Source organism: Plutella xylostella, chromosome 31, assembly GCF_932276165.1.
Source record: "Plutella xylostella chromosome 31, ilPluXylo3.1, whole genome shotgun sequence".
Taxonomy (NCBI): Eukaryota; Metazoa; Arthropoda; class Insecta; order Lepidoptera; family Plutellidae; genus Plutella; species Plutella xylostella.
In genome coordinates this window covers 1215171-1239640 of record NC_064011.1, presented here as the reverse complement: position 1 = coordinate 1239640, position 24470 = coordinate 1215171, and the positions used below count along the sequence as shown (strand labels likewise).

Here is a 24470-nt window from a genome sequence, read left to right as displayed (position 1 = left end):
TTTTTTTCAGTAATTTCGTTGGCAACTCAGGTTTTGGATTTCTATTAGTGCGACTCATATTATTTACGTTATTTTTTCACTAAAATAATGGCTAAACGTAAAAATAAACCTCTCATTGATTCAGATTCAAGCAGCGAGTGCTCAGATTTGGATTCGGTAAGTTATTCGCAATGAAGAACTGTAGATAATTGTCTACAAACTCGAAAGTGAGGGATCTCATATTATTCTCCGAGAATGCGTAATACAGCGACATAATTCGCTATAAATCTTTGTTCTAGAAAGATTTTGTAACCTAATAACACATTTAGACTGGGCATTTTGGCCTAAATATCAATAAAATTCGTCCCACAACATATCTAAAACACACCTTTCTCCTTTTTTTCTTTTAACGTTTTGTGCTGATCTAACGTTGTCTTCGGTGTTATGTCTGGTTATATTTCATTGAAGCTCTTCCAAACCTTTTCCTTACTAAAAATAACCGACATTCATTATATTTTGGGAATATATGTTAATAATATAAAGCAGACAAACATAGCCTAAAATACTCAGTAAATTTGGTATGTATATGTAGTGTGTGGAATAGACACAATCACCATCATTATTATGATTATGTCGTACTATTTATTTAACTGAACTGAAACTTACACAATTATCTTCCTATTATTTATCTCAATATTATAAAAAAAAATTAAGTACCTGTTTTATATCACAATAGCACACATGACTTTTTCTATGAAGGTGGGAAAAATAATACCTAATTAAGATATAAACAAAATAACATGGACATGAGTCATCTAGGCCATAGTGTGTGACCTAGACATAGCTTTCAACTAACCTAACACTTACTCCCTATACCAGCTCTAATGAATGCAGTTTTCCTTTTAACCCTACATATTAAATTTAGTCTATTCGGCAACATAACTTCAAAAGGGCACTGTCTATCAGGTGATGAAATAGCAAGAAACACTAAGGGGCCATCTCCACGGGAAGAGAATTACAAGTTGAAGTTTTGCCACACTCAACCACTCAGCAATAATATAGCCATGAGGAGACACCATCTATATCAATATAAGAGCATATGAAAAATCTGTGACACAACAATGGCATCATCACTATTTTCTCGGAGACGGCTCCTAAGTAAAAACTGAAATGCCTTTATCAATAAGAACACCTTCCATTTTGCTCTCATCTTTCCTTATCCAACCACTACCAGCCATCAGTCTAATTCTATTTAATATTCCAGCAATTCCTAAACTTGGCTAAGAAGAAGAAGAAGCCTGGTGACGCTCCGTCTGCACCCGCTAAAGCCAAGAACACATCAGACAGCGAATCAGACTGGGATAATGATGATAAGAAAAACTGTAAGTTGCATGTTTTTTAAGCCTTTAGACTTTATGCAACTCAACTCTCATCCCTAAAGGTGGAAAAGTATTTCAATTTTCAATATTATAATGGTACATGGTAGTGATGTAACGAATATTCGCATTCGCGAATATTCGCATTTTTTTGGATATTCGCATTCGCATTCGCATTCGCAAAATTTTATGCGAATGTTTTGCGAATATCAGTACTTATTTGAAAATTATGGTAGGTTAACAAAATCGAAATCCATTAATTTATAACCATTTTACTTATTACAAGTTACCCTCTTTATCACATTACCGGTCTTATTTTATCACTTGGTATTATTTATTTACTTTTGGAAACGAAACTTAAGATATAGTGAAGGTGGGTTATTCCGAAAGGTTTTTGGTCGAGTTCGCTACATGTTCAAATTTTGTCACATTATCAGAACTGGCCATGTAGCACGGGGCGCTAATAAGACGTGACAAAAGTTCTCCGTCGCGCTTGCTCTTGAGGCTGCGCGAAGTGAATGAGCGCGATGCAAAACTTTTGTCACGTCTTAAATGCGTTCCGTACTAGCCCTTCTGGTTGGGTTATTGTTATTCATGTAAGGTCGCTTTGTATACTTGAATATACAACCTAAAGCCTCGAATTCACTAGGGCACAAGTTCTGAGACTGTTACAGAACATCTACGGTGCGTGTTCTCAGAACATTTTGATAATGTCGTGATACATTTTGACTGTCCACACCAGCAGTCTCCGCCGACATGTCGCCCGAGGTTGCCGTGGCAATTAGTGCTGCGTGCTAGAAGTCGCGCACGCGTCCACACTCTGCAACAGCGGTCGCTAGACCGATGTCGCAGGAAGTTCTGTCTCGCGAGCCAAAACACGGAACCTGTTCTGCGACACGTAGATGTCGCTGTATAGTCGCGTGCGACGTCGCAGAACAGAGCGCGACGTCGCGGCGACACGTAGACGACATGTGCCTTGACAGGTTCGGCGACAATTTGTCGCCTAGTGAATACGAGGCTTTAAACTCTGTTTCATAGGATTCTGTAAATACCCTCGGAATTCGTAAATATTTAAGTTTCAAAAGTTGATATTTTTTTCATTGCTCGAGGGTAATTACAAACATATGCGGGTAATTCCGATTACATCGAAAAATTTGTTTTGGTTAATTTAAGCTAAAGGTACATAAGTATTTTTCGATCAACTTTAACCTCGCAAACTTTTGCCTAGAACTGTCTAGAAGAACTTTTACACATGTATGTGATATTTATAATTCAAAATTACCCGATCCACAGATTTTCATATTAAAATGTTCCAATATTTGGAATTACCCTAGTCGGGAAATACAAAAACATTACCCTCCTCCTTCGGCAGCCGGGTAAAAAAATATGAGCTAGGATTTTTAAACTCACAACTTAGTGAACAAAAATTACAATCTTTTGGATGAAAAAAAAATAATAAAAATAACTTAACTGATTTCTTAATAACCGATGTGCGGGTAATTCCGAAAATGCCGAAATATGCACTTTTTAACTAATTTTACGTTTTAACACGCGCGCTCGGTCCTTGCGCCCTGAGTCAACCCAAGCGAGGTTTTTAAGTTGCCATCAAGGTGAATGGTTCCACAGTTCAAAGTATGGCTGTGTTTGGAAGAAATCGCCTATGGTCGGAATCACCCGAAATTCGGCATTAGCCGACTTCAAATAGTTTCTTAGGACTTAAATGTAAATAAACTCTTTAAACAAACAAAAAGCGTATTTTGTCAGAGCAAGACATCCATAGATTTAAATGTTTCGTGTAATGTCGCCCTCAGAAACCGCACACAGTCGCAATGTGTCGTAACAGTTACGGAGCTTAATAAAGTGTTAAGCTACTTTAAAATACTGCGACTAGTATTGGCTAGTCTGATTCGGAATGCGCCTAGAACGGAACGTACCTCGTTCAGTACGAGACTGCCACCAAACCCTACAAATGGCGCCAAATTTGAACACAAACTGAATATTCGCATTCGCATTCGCATTCGCGAATATCGATATCAGATATTCGCATTCGCATTCGCATTCGCGAATATCCAAAAACACATATTCGTTACATCACTAGTACATGGTACTGACTTATAAATCATATGCTAGTTGGCAGCTGACTCAAAAAAACATTCAGTTTACCAGTATCAGCAAACTGTACACTTCTTACAGCTAACTCAGTTGGGGCGTGTTAGCTAACTGGAGTTGCAGCTCTCTAAATATCACATTGAAAACAGTGCCACTACTATCATATGCTACACTATATCACGATTCGCATTATAGGAATTTATCGTCGTCGATAATTAACCCGTAATCGTAATACCTCTACTAAAATCTTAACCTTTACACCACAGCAGCGAAGTCCGGTGGCTCCTCCTCATCAGGGTCGGACTCCAACAGCGACAGTGACAACTCGAAGGCGTCCAGCAAGAAAGCTACAGGCAGGAACTCCAGGTAAATATCGCACATGACAATCCGAACCGTCATATCTTGAAAAACGTAGTTTAGAGATATCGCGTTTTGAAAGTTTGGTGTCTCATAATTTAAAGAATAACAAATAAAATAATTATATTTATTTTGTGATTGGTAGATTAACTCTTTGCCAATAAAAACATATAGTTCAATTGAGCCTAAGTCATTTCATTTTATATCTACAAGTGTTTTTTTGAGGCGGTCCGAAGATAATACGGTCTTGCCTGTCAAAATTTTCGATTTTCATATTTATGACTGTATAGCCCGTTTTTTTGCTTACATACTTGCTGGTAATTTGTCATATGTCGAGATAATACATACGGTTTATCTTCTTTTAGGGAAAATTTAATAATACAAAGCGTTTGATATATTTTTTTCTACAGAAAATCGGTCCTTTTATTGATTAAACACGAATTTTAAAAACAAGAAATCTCACTTTTAGAACAATATTTGACATTTTTAGACTTAATTACAAAAAAAAACAGAATTTAAGCCTTTGATTATCTAAATACTATGTACTCTTTTAATGAAATTATTAGGAACTTAGTAGAGTGCATAGTTTCTTAAGCCGTAGCGAAGAATGATACAAAAACAACTTTATTATTTATTGCTTTCCATAATAGATAATTACAAACTATGAGAGCGAATTGTGAGTAACATTTCGTCAGAATAACAGGCCCTCACCAAGCGTATAAAGAAGCTGATACGAAAAGACCTTCGTTTCTACAATACACTAGTTATAGAAGCAGCTGTAGAGCTAAATCGCGGGTGAAAGTATTCGTTCAGCAGCATGGGAGATCGTGAACAACTATCTACGAAGTATCATACGAAGACAATGACCGAACACCATCACCAATATCGAGCTATGGAAGGTTATAAACCAAAAGCCTATAGACATAGACGTCCAAGAGCGAAAATGGCGATGGCTGGGCCACACACTGAAAAGACCTGATGATCATATCCCGAAAGTGGCCCTCCAATGGAAACCCCAGGGCGGTTCAAGGCGACCCGGTCGACCAGCTCATACCTGGAAGCGGTTCATATTCAGCGAGGCCCAAGAGAAAGGGAAGTAGTGGCCAGAGCTCAACTTGCTGGCCCACGACAGAGAAGGATGGAAGCGCCTCGTGTCAGCCCCAGACTCCTCGGAGGAGTAGCGGGATTGAAGAAGAAGAAGAAGCATGGGAGAACCACCAGACGAAGTTGAAAACTAAGGACAAGATTTGAATAGCCCTTGAGCAGCTATAAATCAAAAATAATCCTGGTGCAGACAGCATTACCTCATAGCTTCTGAAACCTGGAGGTATTACTAGTCTCGAAGCCTCGGACAGCTCAAGAAGTAGTGCAAGTCGGTTGCTTGTACTGGTATAACACCGGAGGCATCGTACTAGAGTGTCGTGGTATTTTTTCAACAATGGTAACCGTTCTAAGGAACTTTAAATAAAAACCGTTCTAACCGAGGCTATATAAGTGAAATTTATGTACGTTCTCAAGGATCATTTAGAACCGTTTCACTAATTAGTTTGCCGAATTCTTAATCACCATAGATCATCAAACAGTAAGGCTAGAAATAGTGCTCGACCGATGGTCAGCGCTGACGGTACGCGCGTGATTTCGTGTGACACGTCGGTGCAGCCGTCGATCGGGTTCGTCGGTCAGCGTACGTGTCGGTCGACCAACGAGCTATGAGCTTGTAGGGACGCTTTCAGTGCTTCGCTGACGGAGCGACCGACCGCGTGACCGACCGCATGGATTCAACACGTATCGCAGTTTGCCGTCAGCGAAGCACTGAATGCATTTTGCAAACGACGCGACGGTAAGCGCTGACATTCAGATGGTACGGTCAGGACGTACCGTCGGTCAAGCACTATTTCCAACCTCATTTTTGATTTTATTATTTTATTTTATTTCATTGTTGATTTTATATAGATTTTTATTTAGGTTGTCATAGATATTTTACGAATGTTGTGTACACCTTTAATAGGCTTTTACAACAAAATTATAATTTTAAGAAATGATTTATTAATGTAAGTTGTTTAAGCTGCTGGTGTTCCTTTTTGAATAAATAAATAAATAAATAAACCTCAGGCAGATTATACAGAAGACCAAAGATTACAATTAAACTTGGTGGCCTTGGTTGACCAAAAGCTTTGGATATTTCATCGAGACGTGGACACTTCTGGAAACCTTGCAGAGATGTCAAATTGAATGTCGCTATATCGATGTGTTGAGGTATCTGTAAAACGCCGCTACTGGCATAGCATTGACTGTGTGCTTGTCTAGGACCACAAATCAAGACTGAATTGCAAAGAGTAATTGAACAGAGGGATTTAATATCGCCAAAACTGAACAGAAGTACACTGTAATATGTATTTATGAAATAAGTCTTATTTAATTGAATGCTTACATTAAACCAAATTCGGTGGTAGTTGCATGGGAAGCCAAAGATCAAAGTTGCTCAGGAATTTGTCTAACTTGGGCAATGGGCAGACTATTAAACTAGGCAGAAGACAAGCATACTATAAGTTGACCTGCATAAGGTAAACTTCGTCACACATTTACCTTGAGTCCGTTTCTAAAGTCTGAACTCAAAGGTCTTCAATCAGTGCACCCTGCCAGTGATGACGTCTGGTTCAGAAACGGCTGTGACTGTTGGACTCCTCCAACGGATTAAAGTCGCTTATCGAGCAATAGAAACAGCTATGCTCGTCGTTTCTCTGAAGAACTACATCACAAATAAGGTAATTCGTAAGAGATCTCAACCAAGCTTTTAAAATCTTCCTCAAGCTGAAATGCCAGTGGGCCAAATATTTAAAGCAAACATCAGACTTCAGAACTGCTATGGGCATGCTCGCAATGTTGCTGTTGTTGCTCTGGAAGATTCGGAGAACTTGGACAGAGTCACTATTTCTTCGACAGGTTTATACGTAAGTAGGGTCAACCAAATCATCGTCAAAGTAATTGTCTGAAGTCTTAGGTTCCTTAGCTGCAATACCCTTCAGGTTCCAAGCCTTTTGTTCGGAGAAATTGCCGTCAAAACTAGTTTAGCAACACGTTTATGTAGCTTCATGATGTTACTACAACTCAAATATTCCATGAATAATTTCATTAAAAACCGTACAAACCGTATTATTTCTCTTATGACATAGAAAAATTATTGATTTAACTGGACAAACAGTATTATCTTGACGAATCCCATAGCTAAACCGTCACATAAAAACATACAACAATCAAATTAGTAAAAATTCAATAATAAAACAGGCAAGATAGCATTATCTAGAAATAATACAATGAAAATTCTACGTGCGAAACAAGCAAAACAGTATTATTTTCATTATAATACGTTTTGATTCATCACATTTTGCGTATTTCGTAACTACACTTGTCTTAACTTAAGATAAAACGCCCGGAGCCCGCGCTTCAGACATGGTCAGCGTATTAAACTAAAATATGACTGTTTGTCCATTGACAATGCGTGTGCATCACAACAGGCAAGACAGTCGTATAGTGCCATATCTCGGCCCAGAAATGAGCTACAGATATGACTGTTTTACCAGATTGTAGAGCATGATCTGTAGAATGCAAAAATGTAATTAAAAAAAATTGCGATTTTGCAAGATATGACGGTTCGGATTGTCATGTGCGATATCTCAATTATATATGCCTGTGATTATTTTTATTGATTCCTCAAGGACAACCATATAAGGAAATGTAGGGTGGGACACCCTTCAGGCCACTGGACTGACAACTTTAGACAAGTAGCCAGTAGTAGCTGGATGAAGAAGGCTGAAGACGGAATGTTGTGGTACTCTTTGGGAGTGGCCTATGTGCAGGAGTAGATGATTATGAATCATCATGGATAGGGATAGCAAAGAATCCTTCTCTGCAATCAAATTCTTTATTGCTCTTTAAATTGTTACAGTTATTTTTGTCTAGCATTAAAACAAAAATAAACTTACTAAAATAAAGTCCATTGTTTTCAAAACTTGTATGCTACATTATGGACAAACATTGTCAATCTCATGAAGTCATAACAGTGGTACAGAGGGCCTTTACAAGCGAGCGCCACGCCATCCTGTCCTCAGCAACCGCTCTGGCCTCCTTCCAGCCCAGGCCTTGCGCTTGCAGCTCGCCGTCCACTGTACGCCGACATGTGTGTGTTTTTTTGCCTCCAGGCGGTTTCCATTCGAAGGCAATTAATAAATTACATGTATTCTAACCCACAACCCACTCAACAGAAAACCCTCAGACGTGGGCTCGGACCGCTCGGACAGCAGCAAGAAGAAACCGGAGAGAAAGAAGAGTGTGGAGGCGCCCCCGCCGCCTGTTGAGAAGAAGAAGGATGTTTATAGTGAGCCGGAGGAAGGTAGGCTGTCTTTTTCTTATTATGTACATACCCAGTCATGTCATTGGCAAGAACCTAGCATAATTATATTCCAAATAAAGCAAGAACCAAGCATTATTATATGCCAAATAAACAATTACACGTAGGGTAAACAAGATCATTTGGAAAGATCATAAATAGGCAAGCAAGCCTAGCGTGAAACGACCTCTGGCCTACTGGACTGACGACCTTAGGCAGATGGTTGGTGGTGGTTGGATGAGGAAGAAAGAGGCCAGAGTGTTGTGGCGCTCCTTAAGAGGGACCTATGTTCAGCAGTGGACGATTATGGGGTGATGATGATGATGACGCAAATACTATTACGTTTTACTCATATAAAGAAAATACAGTCGCTATGATTACGCACAGGAAGCATTGTATGTATAAGTCGTGCCTATAAAAAAACAATTTCAAAATGGAGGTGTTAAATCATTGGTTCACTTGCTCTGTTTCAGGTGAGGTGTCGTCGCACTCGTCAGATAATGATTCGATGATAGATTCCGAAGAGGAATTCGACGATGGGTAAGCAAATTGTGTTATTTAACACGCTTTTAAAATTTTAACGCAAAAAATTGTAATGCATATATGTTTTTAGTGATTAATCACTAACTGCAGTTTCGATAACTCTATCTATCGATAGCTAACAGCATTGAGTATGAATGGTCTGGAGACGAAATAGGCAGACGTTCCCCTCTGGCGGGGTGGTAGGCCAGAAAGGCCCACCGATTTATAAAAACTAGTTGCAGTCTCAATTTTCACTAGACTCAATCTAGTTGGCAAAGTGTTCGTTTCATAGAAAATGATTTGTTTACATACTAAAATGACAGCTTTAATTCATAGAATATCCGGATTCCGGATTTGATCACAGATTTGGTCATGGTTTATTGTTATTAGCTGTTTCCTAGCAACCAATGTCAAAAAAATGCAATAGTGATGTACTGGTATGTAGATATGTATTAATCGACAAAAAAGGTCATAGTTGGGAAGCGTCCGTAGTCGAATTGGCTTCAGTAATCGTAACTGATCACTGAGGTTAAGCAACAACTGACACGGTCAGCCATTGGTAGGTACAGCATGAGTTACCGATTTCAAATGGTTCTTTTCTGGACGCTTCCGTGCTTCGGACGGGACGTTAAGCCGTGGGTCCCGGTTACTGCTTCGGCAGCTGTCGTTAAGCCTAGTCAGAGGCCGCCCGACGGGGCGGCTTGAAAGCATCTGACCGTCGGGTTGCCCACTTACTCACAACTTCAGTGCATTGTACTCATTCAAAAACGGCGGTACGGCTCGCGACCTATCACGTGAGTATAAATGTACAGCGAAAAGCGGGTGACTTCGTTTATTAATCATTCCTAGTTAAATTTAACTATACCTAATTAATTTGAAATTAGTATTTCTAACCCATGTTCTCGAATTCATCGATAACACTTATCGATAATTGTTACATCAATTGGCAAGAAAAATGAAGACACTGTGTTCATTATTAAATGTCACTTCACGTAACCCTTATTGCTGGGAATTAAAACTCATAATGATATGTCCCATGAGACATAATCATGGTAAATGGTAAAATTTCCCCCCGCAAAAATTGGCAGACTTTTTTGTATCAAGAAAGATCGCTATGACGCTTCCCGAGGGTACACCCGAGTCCGCGTTGTTCTATGGCTAACAGTTACCTTCGTTAAAATTGACAGAATGCAACTTCAAAATCTATGACAGAAATTGTCAGCTAGCGATAGATAGAGTATTGAAACTGGTAATAAATGGCATCAAAGGAACCGTACAGTACAGAAGACAAACACATCAGTTTTCCATATCTGTCGGTTGACAGCAGCCAGCTTTACATCGGACCAAATCACTCCTAATTCCGGATTCCATTCGGGAGCCTTTCGGCATATAGTTTTGGTAGTTCTGCGTAGAGGCAGAGGGCATTAAGCTGTTTAAGGTCACCGCACATATAAGCGTAACGTAAACGGATCCCCTCTTTTTCTTCTATCAACCAGTAGAACGCCAGTTCGCGAACGCCTAGTTGACAGAAGAAAAAAGGCGATCACTTTACGTTACGCTTATGTGCAGAGACCCTTAGGTGATGATGTCACGATATTCTTACTATCATTTATTATTATTATTTCCCTCCCCAGTTACGATGAAAACCTCATGGGTGATGAAGAGGACCGCGCGCGCCTCGCCGCCATGAGCGAGAAGGAGAGGGAGCAGGAGATCTTCAAGAGGATAGAGAGACGAGACCTGATGAAGACCAGGTCAGTAGACAAGTGGTGTCCATATCAACACTATTAGATATTGTCTCAGAGACGCGCGTTTTATCAAGACGACTGTGGCGACACGGGTTTGTTACTGACGTCGATACTAAGCTGAGCGCCGTATTTATGACGAATTGCGATAAAGTTTTGTTTATCTATGTCGATAACGAACCCGTGTTGTGGCAGCAGGTTAGTATCTCACAGTTCTCTTAATACAAAAGATAGCGTTGATTTTATTTGTATGGAACTAGCGTCATCTAGTTACTAATACCAATGTTAAAGCTATATTTATTGAATATGGCAATATATATGTATATAATAATGTGTGATGAAGAGGACCGCGCGCGCCGCCATGAGCGAGAAGGAGAGGGAGCAAGAGATCTTCAAGAGGATAGAGAGACGAGACCTGATGAAGACCAGGTCAGTTATTTATTTACATCATAGGCATATCCAGTGTCAGGCGCTGCCTAATAGAAGGCGAATTGCAAACCATCGTGTAAGAAAAGCGCGTTATATTAAGACGACGCCTGCGGCGACACGGGTTTGTTATTGACGTCGATAAACTCGTTTAATGCGCCACCAATCACAGCGCCGTGTTTATGCTGAATCGTGATATAATGACGTTTATCATCCACCTACGTCGATTAGGAACCTGTGTAGCGACAGCAGGTCAGTATTGTTATCCACAGTTCACTCTTCATACAAAAGGTGGCTTTTATTTCACTTGGAAGCTAGCGCCATCTAGTTACCAATATTTAAGCAATATATATTATGTATATAACAATGTGTGATGAAAAGGACCGCGCGCGCCTCGCCGCCTTGAGCGAGAAGGAGAGGGAGCAGGAGATCTTCAAGAGGAGAGAGAGACGAGACCTGATGAAGACCAGGTCAGTATTCGCATTCAGACATCGTCCATATCCACATTTTCAGGCGCTGCATAATAAAACGCGAATCGCGAACCATCAAAGCCTGCTACACGGGTTCGTTAATAGACGTCGATAGACTAATTTAATACGCCTCCAATCACTGCGCCGCATTTATGGCGATATAGTGACAAAGAGTGGCATTTATGTCATTTGTATGGAAGCTAGTAGCGCCATCTAGTTACCAATACCGCTATATTTATTGAATATGGAAATACGGAGAAGGAGAGGGAACAGGAGATCTTCAAGAGGATAGAGCGACGAGACCTGATGAAGACCAGGTCAGTATCCTCATTCAGACATCGTCCATATCCACACTATCAGACGATGTCTCTGAATCGCGCGTTCTATCAAGACGACGCCTGTGGCGACACGGGTTTCTTACTGAAGTCGATACTACCTAAGTAGAGCGCCGTATTTATGGCGAATTGCGATATAGTCACGTTTATCTAAGTCGATAATGAACCCGTGTTGTAGCAGCAGGTCAGTATTGTTATCCACAGTTCACTCTTCATACAAAAGGTGGCTTTTATGTCATGTGTATGGAAACTAGCGCCATCTAGTTACCAATATTATGTATATATTATAATAATATGTGATGAAGAGGACCGCGCGCCGCCATGAGCGAGAAGGAGAGGGAACAGGAGATCTTCAAGAGGAGAGAGAGACGAGACCTGATGAAGACCAGGTCAGTACACTGTTCTCTACATACTAAAGCTAGCGCTTCTGTGATATGTATGGGAAATAACGCAAACTAGTTACCGAAAGGAAGGATAACAGGGGATATTCAAGAGGATAGAGAGACGAGACCTGATGAAGACCAGGTAACATCACTATGTCATACTAAAGCTAATGTGCTACTAGCGCTTATGTGATTTGCATGGGAAATAACGCAATCTAGTTACCGAATGGAAGGAGAACAGGAGATCTTCAAGAGGATAGAGCGACGAGACCTGATGAAGACCAGGTATTGACACTGTTTCCTTCATAGTAAAGGAGATTTTTATGTTAATTTTATGGAAAATAACACCATATAGTTACTGAAAGGAAGGAAAACAGGGGATATTCAGGACTGAACGACGAGACCTGATGAAGACCGGAGGTCAGTATAGTGTCCATATCCATACATATTGCTGCTGGCACGCTTAGGGCGCCCATACATAACACGATTCGACGTCGCGTCATGTGCACTTTACCTTTCAGTTTTCAGGAATACACCTATCGTCGTTTTGACCCAACGCTCATCCTTATTCTGACATACTAAAACACATATTGACGAAACTTGTTGTGGATTTATTTTTGTTTGTAACTATTATAATAAAAACCCCTCCCTCCAACCCCCACAGATGGGAGATAGAGCGCAAGCTCCGCCTCGCCCGTCGGTCTGCCGGCGCCTCCCCCGGAGAGATAGCGAGACGCAAGCAGGCGCGGAACAAACGCAGGGAGCGGCGGCCTGAGAAGGAGAAGCAAGGTTCGTTAGTAACCCACTTATTCAATTTCAAGCAAAAAGGAGGGTTTCTCTTTTGTACCATGATATAGACTATAGTCTAACCCCCTTATTCATAATAAAGTTAATGGACGCTTTAGCTATTGAACATTGAATTGTTTTCTGACAGAGAACAATTTGTTCTTTGACAGAGAGGCACAAAACAGTTCAATAGCTAAAGCGTCCACTAACTTTATTATGAATAAGGGGGTTAGACTATAGTCTTATTTCATGGTACAAAAGAGAAACAATAACCCTCCTCTATGCTTCGCCATAGTCGGGTAATCTAACCCTCAAATTCATAGACAGATAGATATTCAAAATTTACATTGAAACATACGAATTTCGGCTCTTTACGTCAGTCAAAAAAATGAAATTCGTATATCACAAGGTCAATTTTAAACCTATTGTAAAGTGTCATAAAGCTCTATGAATTTGGGGGTAATAATAAGTAAGCAATCGGCCGGCGCCTCCCCCGGAGAGATAGCGAGACGCAAGCAGGCGCGGAACAAACGCAGGGAGAGACGGCCTGAGAAGGAGAAGCAAGGTTAGTTTGTTAGACTATAGTGTATGTCATACAGTCTATTGACAGCCGACTGGTTAAGTGGTTAGAAAACTCAAAAACCGTCAGTCAAAAAGATGAAATTCGTATTTTAATTTCAATTTTAAAGCTATTGTAAAGTGGCAAAAAGCTCTATGAATTTGGGGGTAATAATAAGTAAGCAATCTGCCGGCGCCTCCCCCGGAGAGATAGCGAGACGCAAGCAGGCGCGGAACAAACGCAGGGAGCGACGGCCTGAGAAGGAGAAGCAAGGTTAGTTATATAGACAGTATTTTAAATTTACAACAAGGTTAAAATTGACATTGAAACATACGACGGAAAGAAAACTCTTTCCGTCAGTCAAAAAAATGAAATTCGTATATTACAAGGTCAATTTTAAACCTATTGTAAAATGTCAAGAAGCTCTATGAATTTGGGGGTAATAATAAGTAAGCAATCTGCCGGCGCCTCCCCCGGAGAGATAGCGAGACGCAAGCAGGCGCGGAACAAACGCAGGGAGAGACGGCCTGAGAAGGAGAAGCAAGGTTGGTTAGACTAGAGTCTATGTCATATAGTCTATTGACAGCCGACTGGTTTAGTGGTTAGAAAACTCAAAAACCGTCTGTCAAAAAGATGAAATTCGTATATTACAAGGTCAATTTTAAACCTATTGTAAAGTGTCAAAAAGCTCTATGAATTTGGGGGTAGACTATAGACTATTTCATGGTACAAAAGAGTAACAATAACCCTCCTTTTTGCTTCGCCGTAGTCGGGTAATAATACACCCACGAGCAATATAAACGTTTAAATACTCATGTAAGTAATCGGCCGGCGCGTCCCCCGGAGAGATAGCGAGACGCAAGCAGGCGAGGAACAAACGCAGGGAGCGACGGCCTGAGAAGGAGAAGCAAGGTTGGTTAGACTAGAGTCTATGTCATATAGTCTATTGACAGCCGACTGGTTTAGTGGTTAGAAAACTCAAAAACCGTCTGTCAAAAAGATGAAATTCGTATATTACAAGGTCAATTTTAAACCTATTGTAAAGTGTCAAAAAGCTCTATGAATTTGGGGGTAGACTATAGACTATTTCATGGTACAAAAGAGTAACAATAACCCTCCTTTTTGCTTCGCCGTAGTCGGGTAATAATACACCCACGAGCAATATAAACGTTTAAATACTCATGTAAGTAATCGGCCGGCGCGTCCCCCGGAGAGATAGCGAGACGCAAGCAGGCGAGGAACAAACGCAGGGAGCGACGGCCTGAGAAGGAGAAGCAAGGTTGGTTAGACTAGAGTCTATGTCATATAGTCTATTGACAGCCGACTGGTTTAGTGGTTAGAAAACTCAAAAACCGTCTGTCAAAAAGATGAAATTCGTATATTACAAGGTCAATTTTAAACCTATTGTAAAGTGTCAAAAAGCTCTATGAATTTGGGGGTAGACTATAGACTATTTCATGGTACAAAAGAGTAACAATAACCCTCCTTTTTGCTTCGCCGTAGTCGGGTAATAATACACCCACGAGCAATATAAACGTTTAAATACTCATGTAAGTAATCGGCCGGCGCGTCCCCCGGAGAGATAGCGAGACGCAAGCAGGCGAGGAACAAACGCAGGGAGCGACGGCCTGAGAAGGAGAAGCAAGGTTCGTTAGTTAGACTAGAATGTATTTACTGCCAGTTTCAATAACTATATATATCGATAGCTGTCAGTTACTTTCATACGATTTTAACACAGTGCAACTTTTTGTGTGTCAAAATCGAATGATAGTAACTGTGAGCTATCGATAGATAGAGTATTGAATCTGGCAGTTAATCTAATCATCGACAAATAATTACAATAATTTACACAGGGAAAATGTTTTCCTGTAATGGATAGATAAATAATCTTACATATTAACACCCAAGACCCAGGCACAAATATCTGTATTCATTAAACAATTATCTGCCCCGGTAGGGCATCGATCCGAACCTTCGCCATAGCAGCCAGGGTCACTTACCACTACACCAGTCGGGCATCCGACAAAATTTACGTTGAATAAAATGATATTCTATTCTGCTTAAACTAAACACCCTTCAATAATATTATATTCAAATGAAAGCTTAATTTCATAACTATTAATACAAAAGAATTTTATTTTACAGCCGCCGAAACAGAGAAAGAAGAACAGAGACAGAAAGAGCCAGAGAAAGAGAAGGAAGTACTATCTCCCAGCCCCGGCGAGATACAGGATAGCAACGATAAGGATGCTTCAGGTAATTACATTTATACTAAAATAGATCCACTTATCATGATTATCAGCCTATGGAAGCCCACTGCTGGATGCAGTCTATAGCTTTCCGCATCCAATAAGTACCAGCCACCTTTCGAGAGAGCGTCTTACACTACGTTCTAGTAAAAACACTGCAGTTGTGAGTACAAATTAATAATTTGTATCGACGACATATTGATGGCAATTTGCGGAACTTATACCATAACGTTGAATACCTATGAAAAGGTGCACCAAGGGAGACTCTTCGAGTTATGTATCACCTATATATCCGCTTCCAGCCAAAACAGTGACTGACCAATCCTTGTAAGCTTAAGCTATACCTACTGTTTTTCACAGACTCGCTAAAAAGACCAACACGCTAAGAAGTAGACTGATGATCCACATCTCTATTATGTACGTTTCTTTACAATTATGACGACATATTATTATCCTTTCCCCACAGAACAATCCGAGCGTTCAACCTCTCCCCTTGGCTTCGGCCTGAAAACGGAACGCAAACGTAATGTCGACGACAAGCGACAGAACGCGATGGCGGCGCTCCGGGCGCAGCGCGACGCCAAGCAGACCCGCCACGAGCAGCGCCAGCGGACTGTGAGTGTCTTATACATACAGGGTGTTGCATGAGACTATATACAGGGTGTCTACGAAAAAATCACGAAAATCGGTTCAGCCGTTTTGGAGCTACACTCTATCAAAGAAAGATACTCTGATACGAAGACTCTTTAAACGTAGGAGAGTTTCTATAAAGGGTATAGTAAGCCAAAAGGGCTTCCGACTAAGACACTAGCAGAGGCAACGGGCTGTGAGTATCATACATTCATATCCATAGGTCTCTAGTTCAAATCCGGCCTCAAAGAACCATAAAGAAAGCTTCATATCCGGCTCGAAGGACCATAAAGTAAGTTAACAAACGCAACGTGGACGACAAGCGACAGAACGCGATGGCGGCGCTCCGGGCGCAGCGCGACGCCAAGCAGACCCGCCACGAGCAGCGCCAGCGGACTGTGAGTGTATACAGGGTGTTCATAAGTAGCTGGGCTTATATACAGGTTGTTCAAAGAAAAAAAAGCGAAAATCCGTTCAGCCGTTTGGGATGCTACACTATCAAAAAAAGATACATACCTACTAAGCATATAAAAGCAGACCCGTCACGAGCAGCGCCAGCGGACCGTGAGTGTCTTATATATACAGGGTGTTGCATAAGTGTGTATACAGGGTGTCTATGAAAAAATCACGAAAATCCGTTCAGTAGTTTTTGAGCTATGAAAGAAAGACACTGAAACCACTGGCGCGCTAAGCATAATAGACACTAGCAACGGGCTGTGAGTATCATACATTCATATCCATAGGTATCTAGCTCAAATCCGGCTCTAAAGACCATAAAGAAAGCTTCATATCCGGCTCGAAGGACCATAAAGTAAGTTAACAAACGTAATGTCGACGACAAGAGACAGAACGCGATGGCGGCGCTCCGGGCGCAGCGCGACGCCAAGCAGACCCGCCACGAGCAGCGCCAGCGGACCGTGAGTGTCTTATAAATACAGGGTGTTGCATGAGACTTTATACAGGGTGTCTATGAAAAAATCACGAAAATCGGTTCAGCCGTTTTGGAGCTACACTCAAAGAAAGATACATTAACACCACTGGCGCGCTAAGCATAATAGACACTAGCAGCGCCAGCGGACCGTGAGTGTACAGGGTGCTCCATGAGTGTGTGTACAGGATGCTCAAAGAAAAAAAACGAAAATCGGTCCAGCCGTTTGAGAGCTACACTCTATCAAAAAAAGAGAGCCAAGCAGACCCGCCACGAGCAGCGCCAGCGGACCGTGAGTGTATACAGGGTGTTCATAAGTAGCTGGGCTTATATACAGGTTGTTTAAAGAAAAAAAAACGCTCCAGCTGTGTGAAAGCTAGACTATCAAAGAAAGATACACTGATACCACTGGCGCTTCGCTAAGTATAATAGATACGAGCAGCGCCAGCGAACTGTGAGTGTCTTATATATACAGGGTGCTCCGAACCCCGCGCGACGTAATATACAGGGTTCTCGAAGAAATAAAGCGAAAATCGGCTCAGGCGTTTGAGAGCTACACTACTACAGACAGACATAGACACTTTAAACATATAGCACCCTTATTTTTAAGCCGAAAGCGGTTACAAATAAGACACAAGAACCGACAGCGCACTGTGAGTGTCTACAGGCTGTTGCATGGGACTATATACAGGGTGCTCATGGATATCCGGCTCGAAGGACCATTAATTAAGTTAGCAACCGCAACGTCGACGACAAGCGACAGAACGCGATGGCATTTCTAATAGATTAACTTGTCCGAAACTTGACGCAATAATTAAAAATATATATTATTTAATTTAAGGCTCATGACACTCATCTGCATTTCCATAAAAGTAAATTACAAACATAACAACACAATTTTCTCCTACCCACAGGACGACGAAGACCTAATAGGCGGGTCATCCAAAGGCTCCGTCAAGCTGAAGGCTTCAGACATCTACTCGGACGACTCGGGCTCCGAGTCGGACGACAAGTCGCCGCCGCGCCGCAGCCGCAGCTCCGAGTCGGAGTCTTCGGGTAAGTGTGTACTGGCTGGGTATTCAAAAAAAGAGAATGACCAAATCTGACCCGCTTTGCAGCCACTTACCAAACCTATTTTTATTCAGTAGTAAAAGTGTTCTAAATGAGAAAAATATTTTAAAAATCTAAACCGTTTAACTGTAGTTTTCTTGGTCACCACCTTTCGTCGGAATGGTCTTACTATTACACCCTGTATACAGGTTGTCGGAAAAGTGGTGTAGCAAGTGAAAATTACAGAATTACCTTCTGAGTCACCACATCTCGGCTCTTTTGATCACGCTGTAAATGTGTGTTTAGATCCTTTATTCCCACACACCACAACTACGTGGTTAAATATCTCTCTTGTTAACTATACAAATCAATTTTCCCTCTATTCTCTCTCAGGCGGCGAAGAAGAGACGACACAGGACAGGAGAGAAAAGGACAGAAGAGAGAAAGAGGTCGAAGTGAGATACGCGGACTCGAGGGATCAGATCAACAAACTCAGACTTAGCAGGTAAAATTACCTTTAATTTAGCAACGTTTATGTATCAACAGCCCGTTAGTTTCGTTTCAGCTAAAAAAGTTTTGTTGTTGGAATTCTTCCGGTATAAGAAGCCTATATGTTAGTCCAGAAGGGCTAGCATGGGGCGCACTTAAGACGTGACAAAAGTTCTCCGTCGCGCTAGCTCTTCAGGCTGCGCGTTGTTAGTAAGCGCAATGCAAAACTTTTGTCACGTCTTAATTGGGCCCCGCGCTAGCCCTTCTGGCTGTCTTCACAAAAAGTTTCATGAAAATCCGTTTAGTATTAGTTTTTACGTCAAAGAGTACGATTGACGACAAACATCCCCTTAGATTAGTAAGGATAACATGGTATAAACGATTGAAACATTTTCATGTTTTCAATTAATATTTGTTTCACAGATTTAAACTAGAGCGGCTGGTTCACCTCCCGTTCTTCGCTCGCGTGGTGACCGGCTGCTTCGTGCGCATCGGCATCGGGAACAACAACGGCAACCCTGTATACAGAGTGAGTTTTAAAAACTAAGTGAAAATTTGGCAGCACAATCGAGTTTGCCTTTCAGGTCCTGACTAATTACATTGTTGAGGAAAAACTGAAACAACCAATTAGAACTGGGGATTCATCAGGCACAAGCTAAGGTGACATTTGTAATTACTTTTGGTTTTTCTCCCTATTGTCCTAGTTTATTTTATACTCACTTAACTGTTAAATTTTCCGGGTTTAGATTCATGGCAATTTTTATTAAACACTCTTTCTGGGGGTTACAAATGTGGCCAAAATGCCAATAAATTCCTTATTACAATTGGATTAACTAAAGAAAATTTGACTAAAATCGCCTCGCCCAGTACCCTATATTGCGTTTATGCTATTTTACAGACAAACTGAATTACTGTCAATAATAACGGTGAACTTAACCCCACCCTTCCCCTAACAGGTAGCAGAAATAATAGACGTGTACGAGACAGCCAAAGTCTACCAACTGGGAGGCACCCGCACCAACAGGGGGCTGAAGTTACGACACGGCGCGCAGGACAGAGTGTTCCGACTCGAGTTCGTCAGCAATCAGGTAGGCAGATATGCCAGGCTGGTATCTTGAAGGGTAGGCAACGATCCCTCGATGGGAAAGCAACAATCCCTCGATGGGTAGGCAAGGATGCCTTCATGGGTAGGCAAGAATCTCTAGATGTGTAGGCAAGAATCTTTCCGTGGGTAGGTAAGATACTTTTCGTGGGTAAACGAGGATCCCTCGCTGGGTAGGCAAAATTCCCTTGTTAGGTAGGCAAGCAACCCATCGATGGGTAGGCAAAGATGCCTAGATAGGTATGACAAAGGCCAAGTATCAGAAATAATAGACGTGTACGAGACAGCGAAAGTCTACCAACTCGGAGGCACCCGCACCAACAGGGGGCTGAAGCTGCGACACGGCGCGCAGGATAGAGTGTTCCGACTGGAGTTCGTCAGCAATCAGGTACGCAATAGTGTCTGGGTAGGCGGACGCAACTGGTAGAATCCCTTTAATGGGTAGGCAAATATTCCTCAGTGCGTTGGCAAAGAGCCTCTGATGGGTAGACAAGAATCCCTCGATAGGTAGGCAAGAAATCCCTCAGTAGTATGTAAAATCCGTCAATGGGTAGGCAAAGATGCCTTGATAGGTAGGCAAACGATGAGTATGACAAAGGTCCAAGTAGCACAAATAATAGACGTGTACGAGACAGTCAAAGTCTACCAACTCGGAGGCACCCGCACCAACAGGGGGCTGAAGCTGCGACACGGAGCGCAGGATAGAGTGTTCCGACTGGAGTTCGTCAGCAATCAGGTAGGCTCGGGTGCCCGGGTGGGTAGGCAAAAGTACCTCATTGGGTGGGCAAGAATCTCTAGATAGGTAAGCCAGAATCCCTCGATGGGTAGGCAAAAGACCCACGATAGGTAGGCAAAGATTCCCCGATGGGTAGGCCATAATCCCTCGACAGGTAGGCAAAAATCTGTCAATGGGTAGGCAACCATGCCCTATTGGGTAGGCAAGGATCCACTGATGAAAAGGCAAGAATTTCTTGATGGGTAGGCAATAATTCCTCAAGGGGGAGGCAAACGTTATTCAATGGGTAGACAAGAATCCACTAAAAAATAAAAAAAAGTGGGTAAAATCCCTCGCTGGGTAAGCAAAAATCCACAAATGGGTTAGGTTGGCTATAAATCTTTCAATATGTAGGTAAACAGCCCTCGATGAGTGTGACAAAGGTACGAAGAAATAATATAATAATAGACGTGTACGAGACAGCCAAAGTCTACCAACTCGGAGGCACCCGCACCAACAGGGGGCTGAAGCTGCGACACGGAGCGCAGGATAGAGTGTTCCGACTGGAGTTCGTCAGCAATCAGGTAGGCGGAATTACCCTTGAAGATCCCTGGATGAATAGGCAAAAATCCCTAGACGGGTAGGCAAGAATCTCTAAACGGGTAGGGAAGAATCCCTAGATGTGTAGGCAAGAATCTTTCTGTGGGTAGGTAAGACATCTTTGGTGGGTAAGCGAGGATCCCTAGGCAAAAATCGCTTCTTGGGTAGGCAAGAAAACCCGTCGATGGGTAGGCAAAGATGCCTAGATAGGTAAGCAAAGGATGAGTATGACAAAGGTCCAAGTAGCAGTAATAATAGACGTGTACGATATACAGCCAAGGTGTACCAGTTGTGAGGCAACCGCACCAACAGAGGACTGATGTTACGACACTCGGACATCGTCGTTAGAGAGCATTCTCTTATAAAAACATACATACTAATTATTGTTAATCATCTCAAATAATTCTCCGACAGGATTTCACGGAAGGCGAATACACAAAATGGCACAAAGCGATAACAGACGCGAAAAAACTACCCCCCACCATGGACTTTGTGCGGTCGAAGATCCTAGAAGTTAAAGAAGCCCTAATTTACGAGTTTAAGGAGGAAGATATAGAGAAAATTGTACAAGAGAAGTCTAGATTTAGGTCCCACCCCACGAATTATGCCATGAAGAAGACTCAGTTGATGAAGGAAAGAGATGTTGCTCAATTGAGGTAAGGTTTTTTTATTTTTATTGTTGTTTCATTGATGCTGATAAATGTGCTTAGTTGGGGATAAGGCCTTTCCCAAGAATTAACAATCGACTATTTAATTCTTGAAAATTTAAGGGTTTCACCACAAAAAACTTAAACAGTATTAAACAGATGTTTAACACCGTCAAATAGCTTATGTATCTGTGAAAAGCCGTGTGAACTTTATAAAAATGGCTTTTTTTTGCCAGTACAGCAAATCTTTGGGCAATAATTTAGGCACATCATTCTTTGAATCGGAATTTCGAAGACAGTTAGGGGCTAAAGAAAGTGTATCCCGGCATTCCCACGGGAAAGTCTAATAGCCCAACCAAAGATAAACAGCCATTAACATATTTATAACATCGTTTATTCTTTTAACAGAGGCGACGACGAAATAGTGCTAGACCTAAACGCAAAAATACAAGAACTGGAGGAAAGAGCCAGCCATCTGGACAAGACTAGAACATCGTCTATACAAAGCATATCCTACATCAACAACAGAAACAGAAAACTCAATGTGGAGACTGCCGAGAAAGCTATTATGGAAGAGGTAAGGAAAATAATAAACAGGACTTTATTGTGCAATAATAAAAAATAAGGATAATAAACATTCTATAATATAAATATCCTTCCACCCAAAGGTTGACTTGGTAAAACGCTTAAAGTGATAAGACTGCTATATTTGTGCTTATGTATTATAAAAGCTATATGTAACTTCAGTTTGTCTACAAATTGATTAGAATATTCTATCTGTCTCTTCTATACTAGTAGCAATGTCATGTAAGAGCTGAACAGATTATTGAATTCATTTCCCGTAATGTGTAATTCCCTCATACTATGTACCGCACTTTTGTACCTTGTCTAACCGCTTCTGCCTTATCCATTCAAACATTTAGGTACTTACTTAGATGATTTGTATGTTTACGAAATCAGTTCTATAGACGCCCTCGATTAAGCAGGTTCCACCATAAATCAACATTGTCAAAGATACATAACCTACATTCTTATCACTCAAATATTAAAAATCCTTTTCCCCCCAGGTAAAAGCAATGAAAGGCAAAAAAACAGACGACCCGTTCACCCGCCGACACACCAAGCCGGTCATGAACTTCAAGTCCAACGCGAGTCGGACACAACAACTACTAGCTCAGGAGGCTGAAGTGGAACCTACTGAGGAGGAGAAGGAGATTGCTGAGGCTACTGCTAGGGAGATTGCGGAGGTATGTGGGTCTATGAGTCATTGATTCATTCATTCGTTCACAGATTGTATCGATTCGTTATTATTTTTTGGTTGGATTCTTACGCGTTTAACTGGTTAGCTTGTTTCTCGCCCAATAATCCACATATCATTCAATAAAAATAAATCACACACAGCTATAACATTGACCCTTGTACCCCTGCGCAGAAGCCTGATATCTCAATTTAATTTTTGGAATTTCTATAACTCTTACAACAACAGTGTTTTAATTCACCCCCTTCTTCTTACTATACCACTTTTACACCACCCCTTAATAACCTCATTCTATCTCTTTCAGACGCAGAAGCAAGCGGAGAGAGAGAAAGAGAGGGCGGACCAACAGAAGGCGACCGACAACACGAGTCTGTACTCGCTGCACGACTTCGACATCAACATCGACCTAGATCTGCCTATAGCTAGTGAGTATTGGGTGATTTACTGTAACTGCCAATAGAATAATAATATTTATTCAGAAAACTATATATAGAATAGAATAATATTTATTCAGAAAACTATAGGTAGTAGGTATTTTAAAAATAGGTGAAATCTTAATGCTAAATGCTAAATAAAGGTAGGTGAAATACTGCTCTGAACTAGGAAATAACAGAGTTTTTCAATAACTCTATCTACCGATGACTGGTAGTTACTTTCATACGATTTACACACATTTAAAGTTACAACCTGTCAAAATCGTACGACAGAAACTACCAGTCATCGGTAGAAAGAGTTATTGAAATTGGCAGTAAAAAAGCTTTAGCCCCAGTTTCACAATACTCTGTTAGATCATAACAAGGGGTTAGTTGTTGACTTTTATTTGACACATCTGTCAAGAATTTAATATGGAGATGGAGATAACGTATAATTGATGACTTCACAGTGTAACAGGGGTGTTTATGAGCTAACAGACTGTGGTGAAACTAGGCATTAGCTACATTGTAGTAAATTTTTAACAAGCGGTCCACGTAATTTTTTTTTTTTTTTAATAAAGTTTATTCATATATATTTAGTTCTAATAGTCTAGAGAGGTAAAAATCCGGGTTTAAACCAGAACTATCTTTAGTCTTTATTTTATTATAACTCCGTGTGTGGTCAATCATATGATAATAATCCTCCCTCAAATCTCTTTCTTTTCCACAGAAGTAAACACAAACATCCAACCCAAGCCTCTGTCAACGAAAGCCAAGGACAGCGGGCCGAAACGATCACTCAATCTAGACGAGTACAAGAAACGACACGGACTCATTTGAGTGTACTACAAGAAGTCTCGTCGTAAGATACACTGTAAGATTACGTTATAGCAGTCGTTTTGAGTACACTACCAATGTTACACGGAGGTTATAACTGTGAAAACCGTTCAACATT

The 24470-nt window shown here is 41.2% G+C and overlaps 1 protein-coding gene across 1 annotated transcript; it reads left to right on the top strand.

The window, feature by feature from the left end:
• Window positions 1-24470, top strand: LOC105382965 (RNA polymerase-associated protein Rtf1). Its single transcript, XM_048632306.1, has 20 exons — window positions 1-156; window positions 1244-1361; window positions 3731-3830; window positions 8084-8211; window positions 8682-8748; window positions 10365-10484; window positions 12754-12852; window positions 13385-13440; window positions 15580-15690; window positions 16150-16267; window positions 17717-17738; window positions 18156-18297; window positions 18685-18796; window positions 19204-19309; window positions 19737-19868; window positions 21612-21853; window positions 22253-22421; window positions 22912-23091; window positions 23407-23527; window positions 24246-24470. Exons 1-20 carry the CDS (start codon window positions 88-90, stop codon window positions 24353-24355), a joined length of 2322 nt encoding a protein of 773 aa, XP_048488263.1. The 5' UTR covers window positions 1-87; the 3' UTR covers window positions 24356-24470.

Bases quoted from the DNA above. Each gene is read 5' to 3' on its own strand.
- LOC105382965 (XM_048632306.1), top strand. From the start codon at position 88: ATGGCTAAACGTAAAAATAAACCTCTCATTGATTCAGATTCAAGCAGC. The intron at 18,797-19,203 runs GTAAAATTACCT...TTTGTTTCACAG, and splicing joins AACAAACTCAGACTTAGCAG to ATTTAAACTAGAGCGGCTGG. The intron at 23,092-23,406 runs GTATGTGGGTCT...TATCTCTTTCAG, and splicing joins CTGCTAGGGAGATTGCGGAG to ACGCAGAAGCAAGCGGAGAG.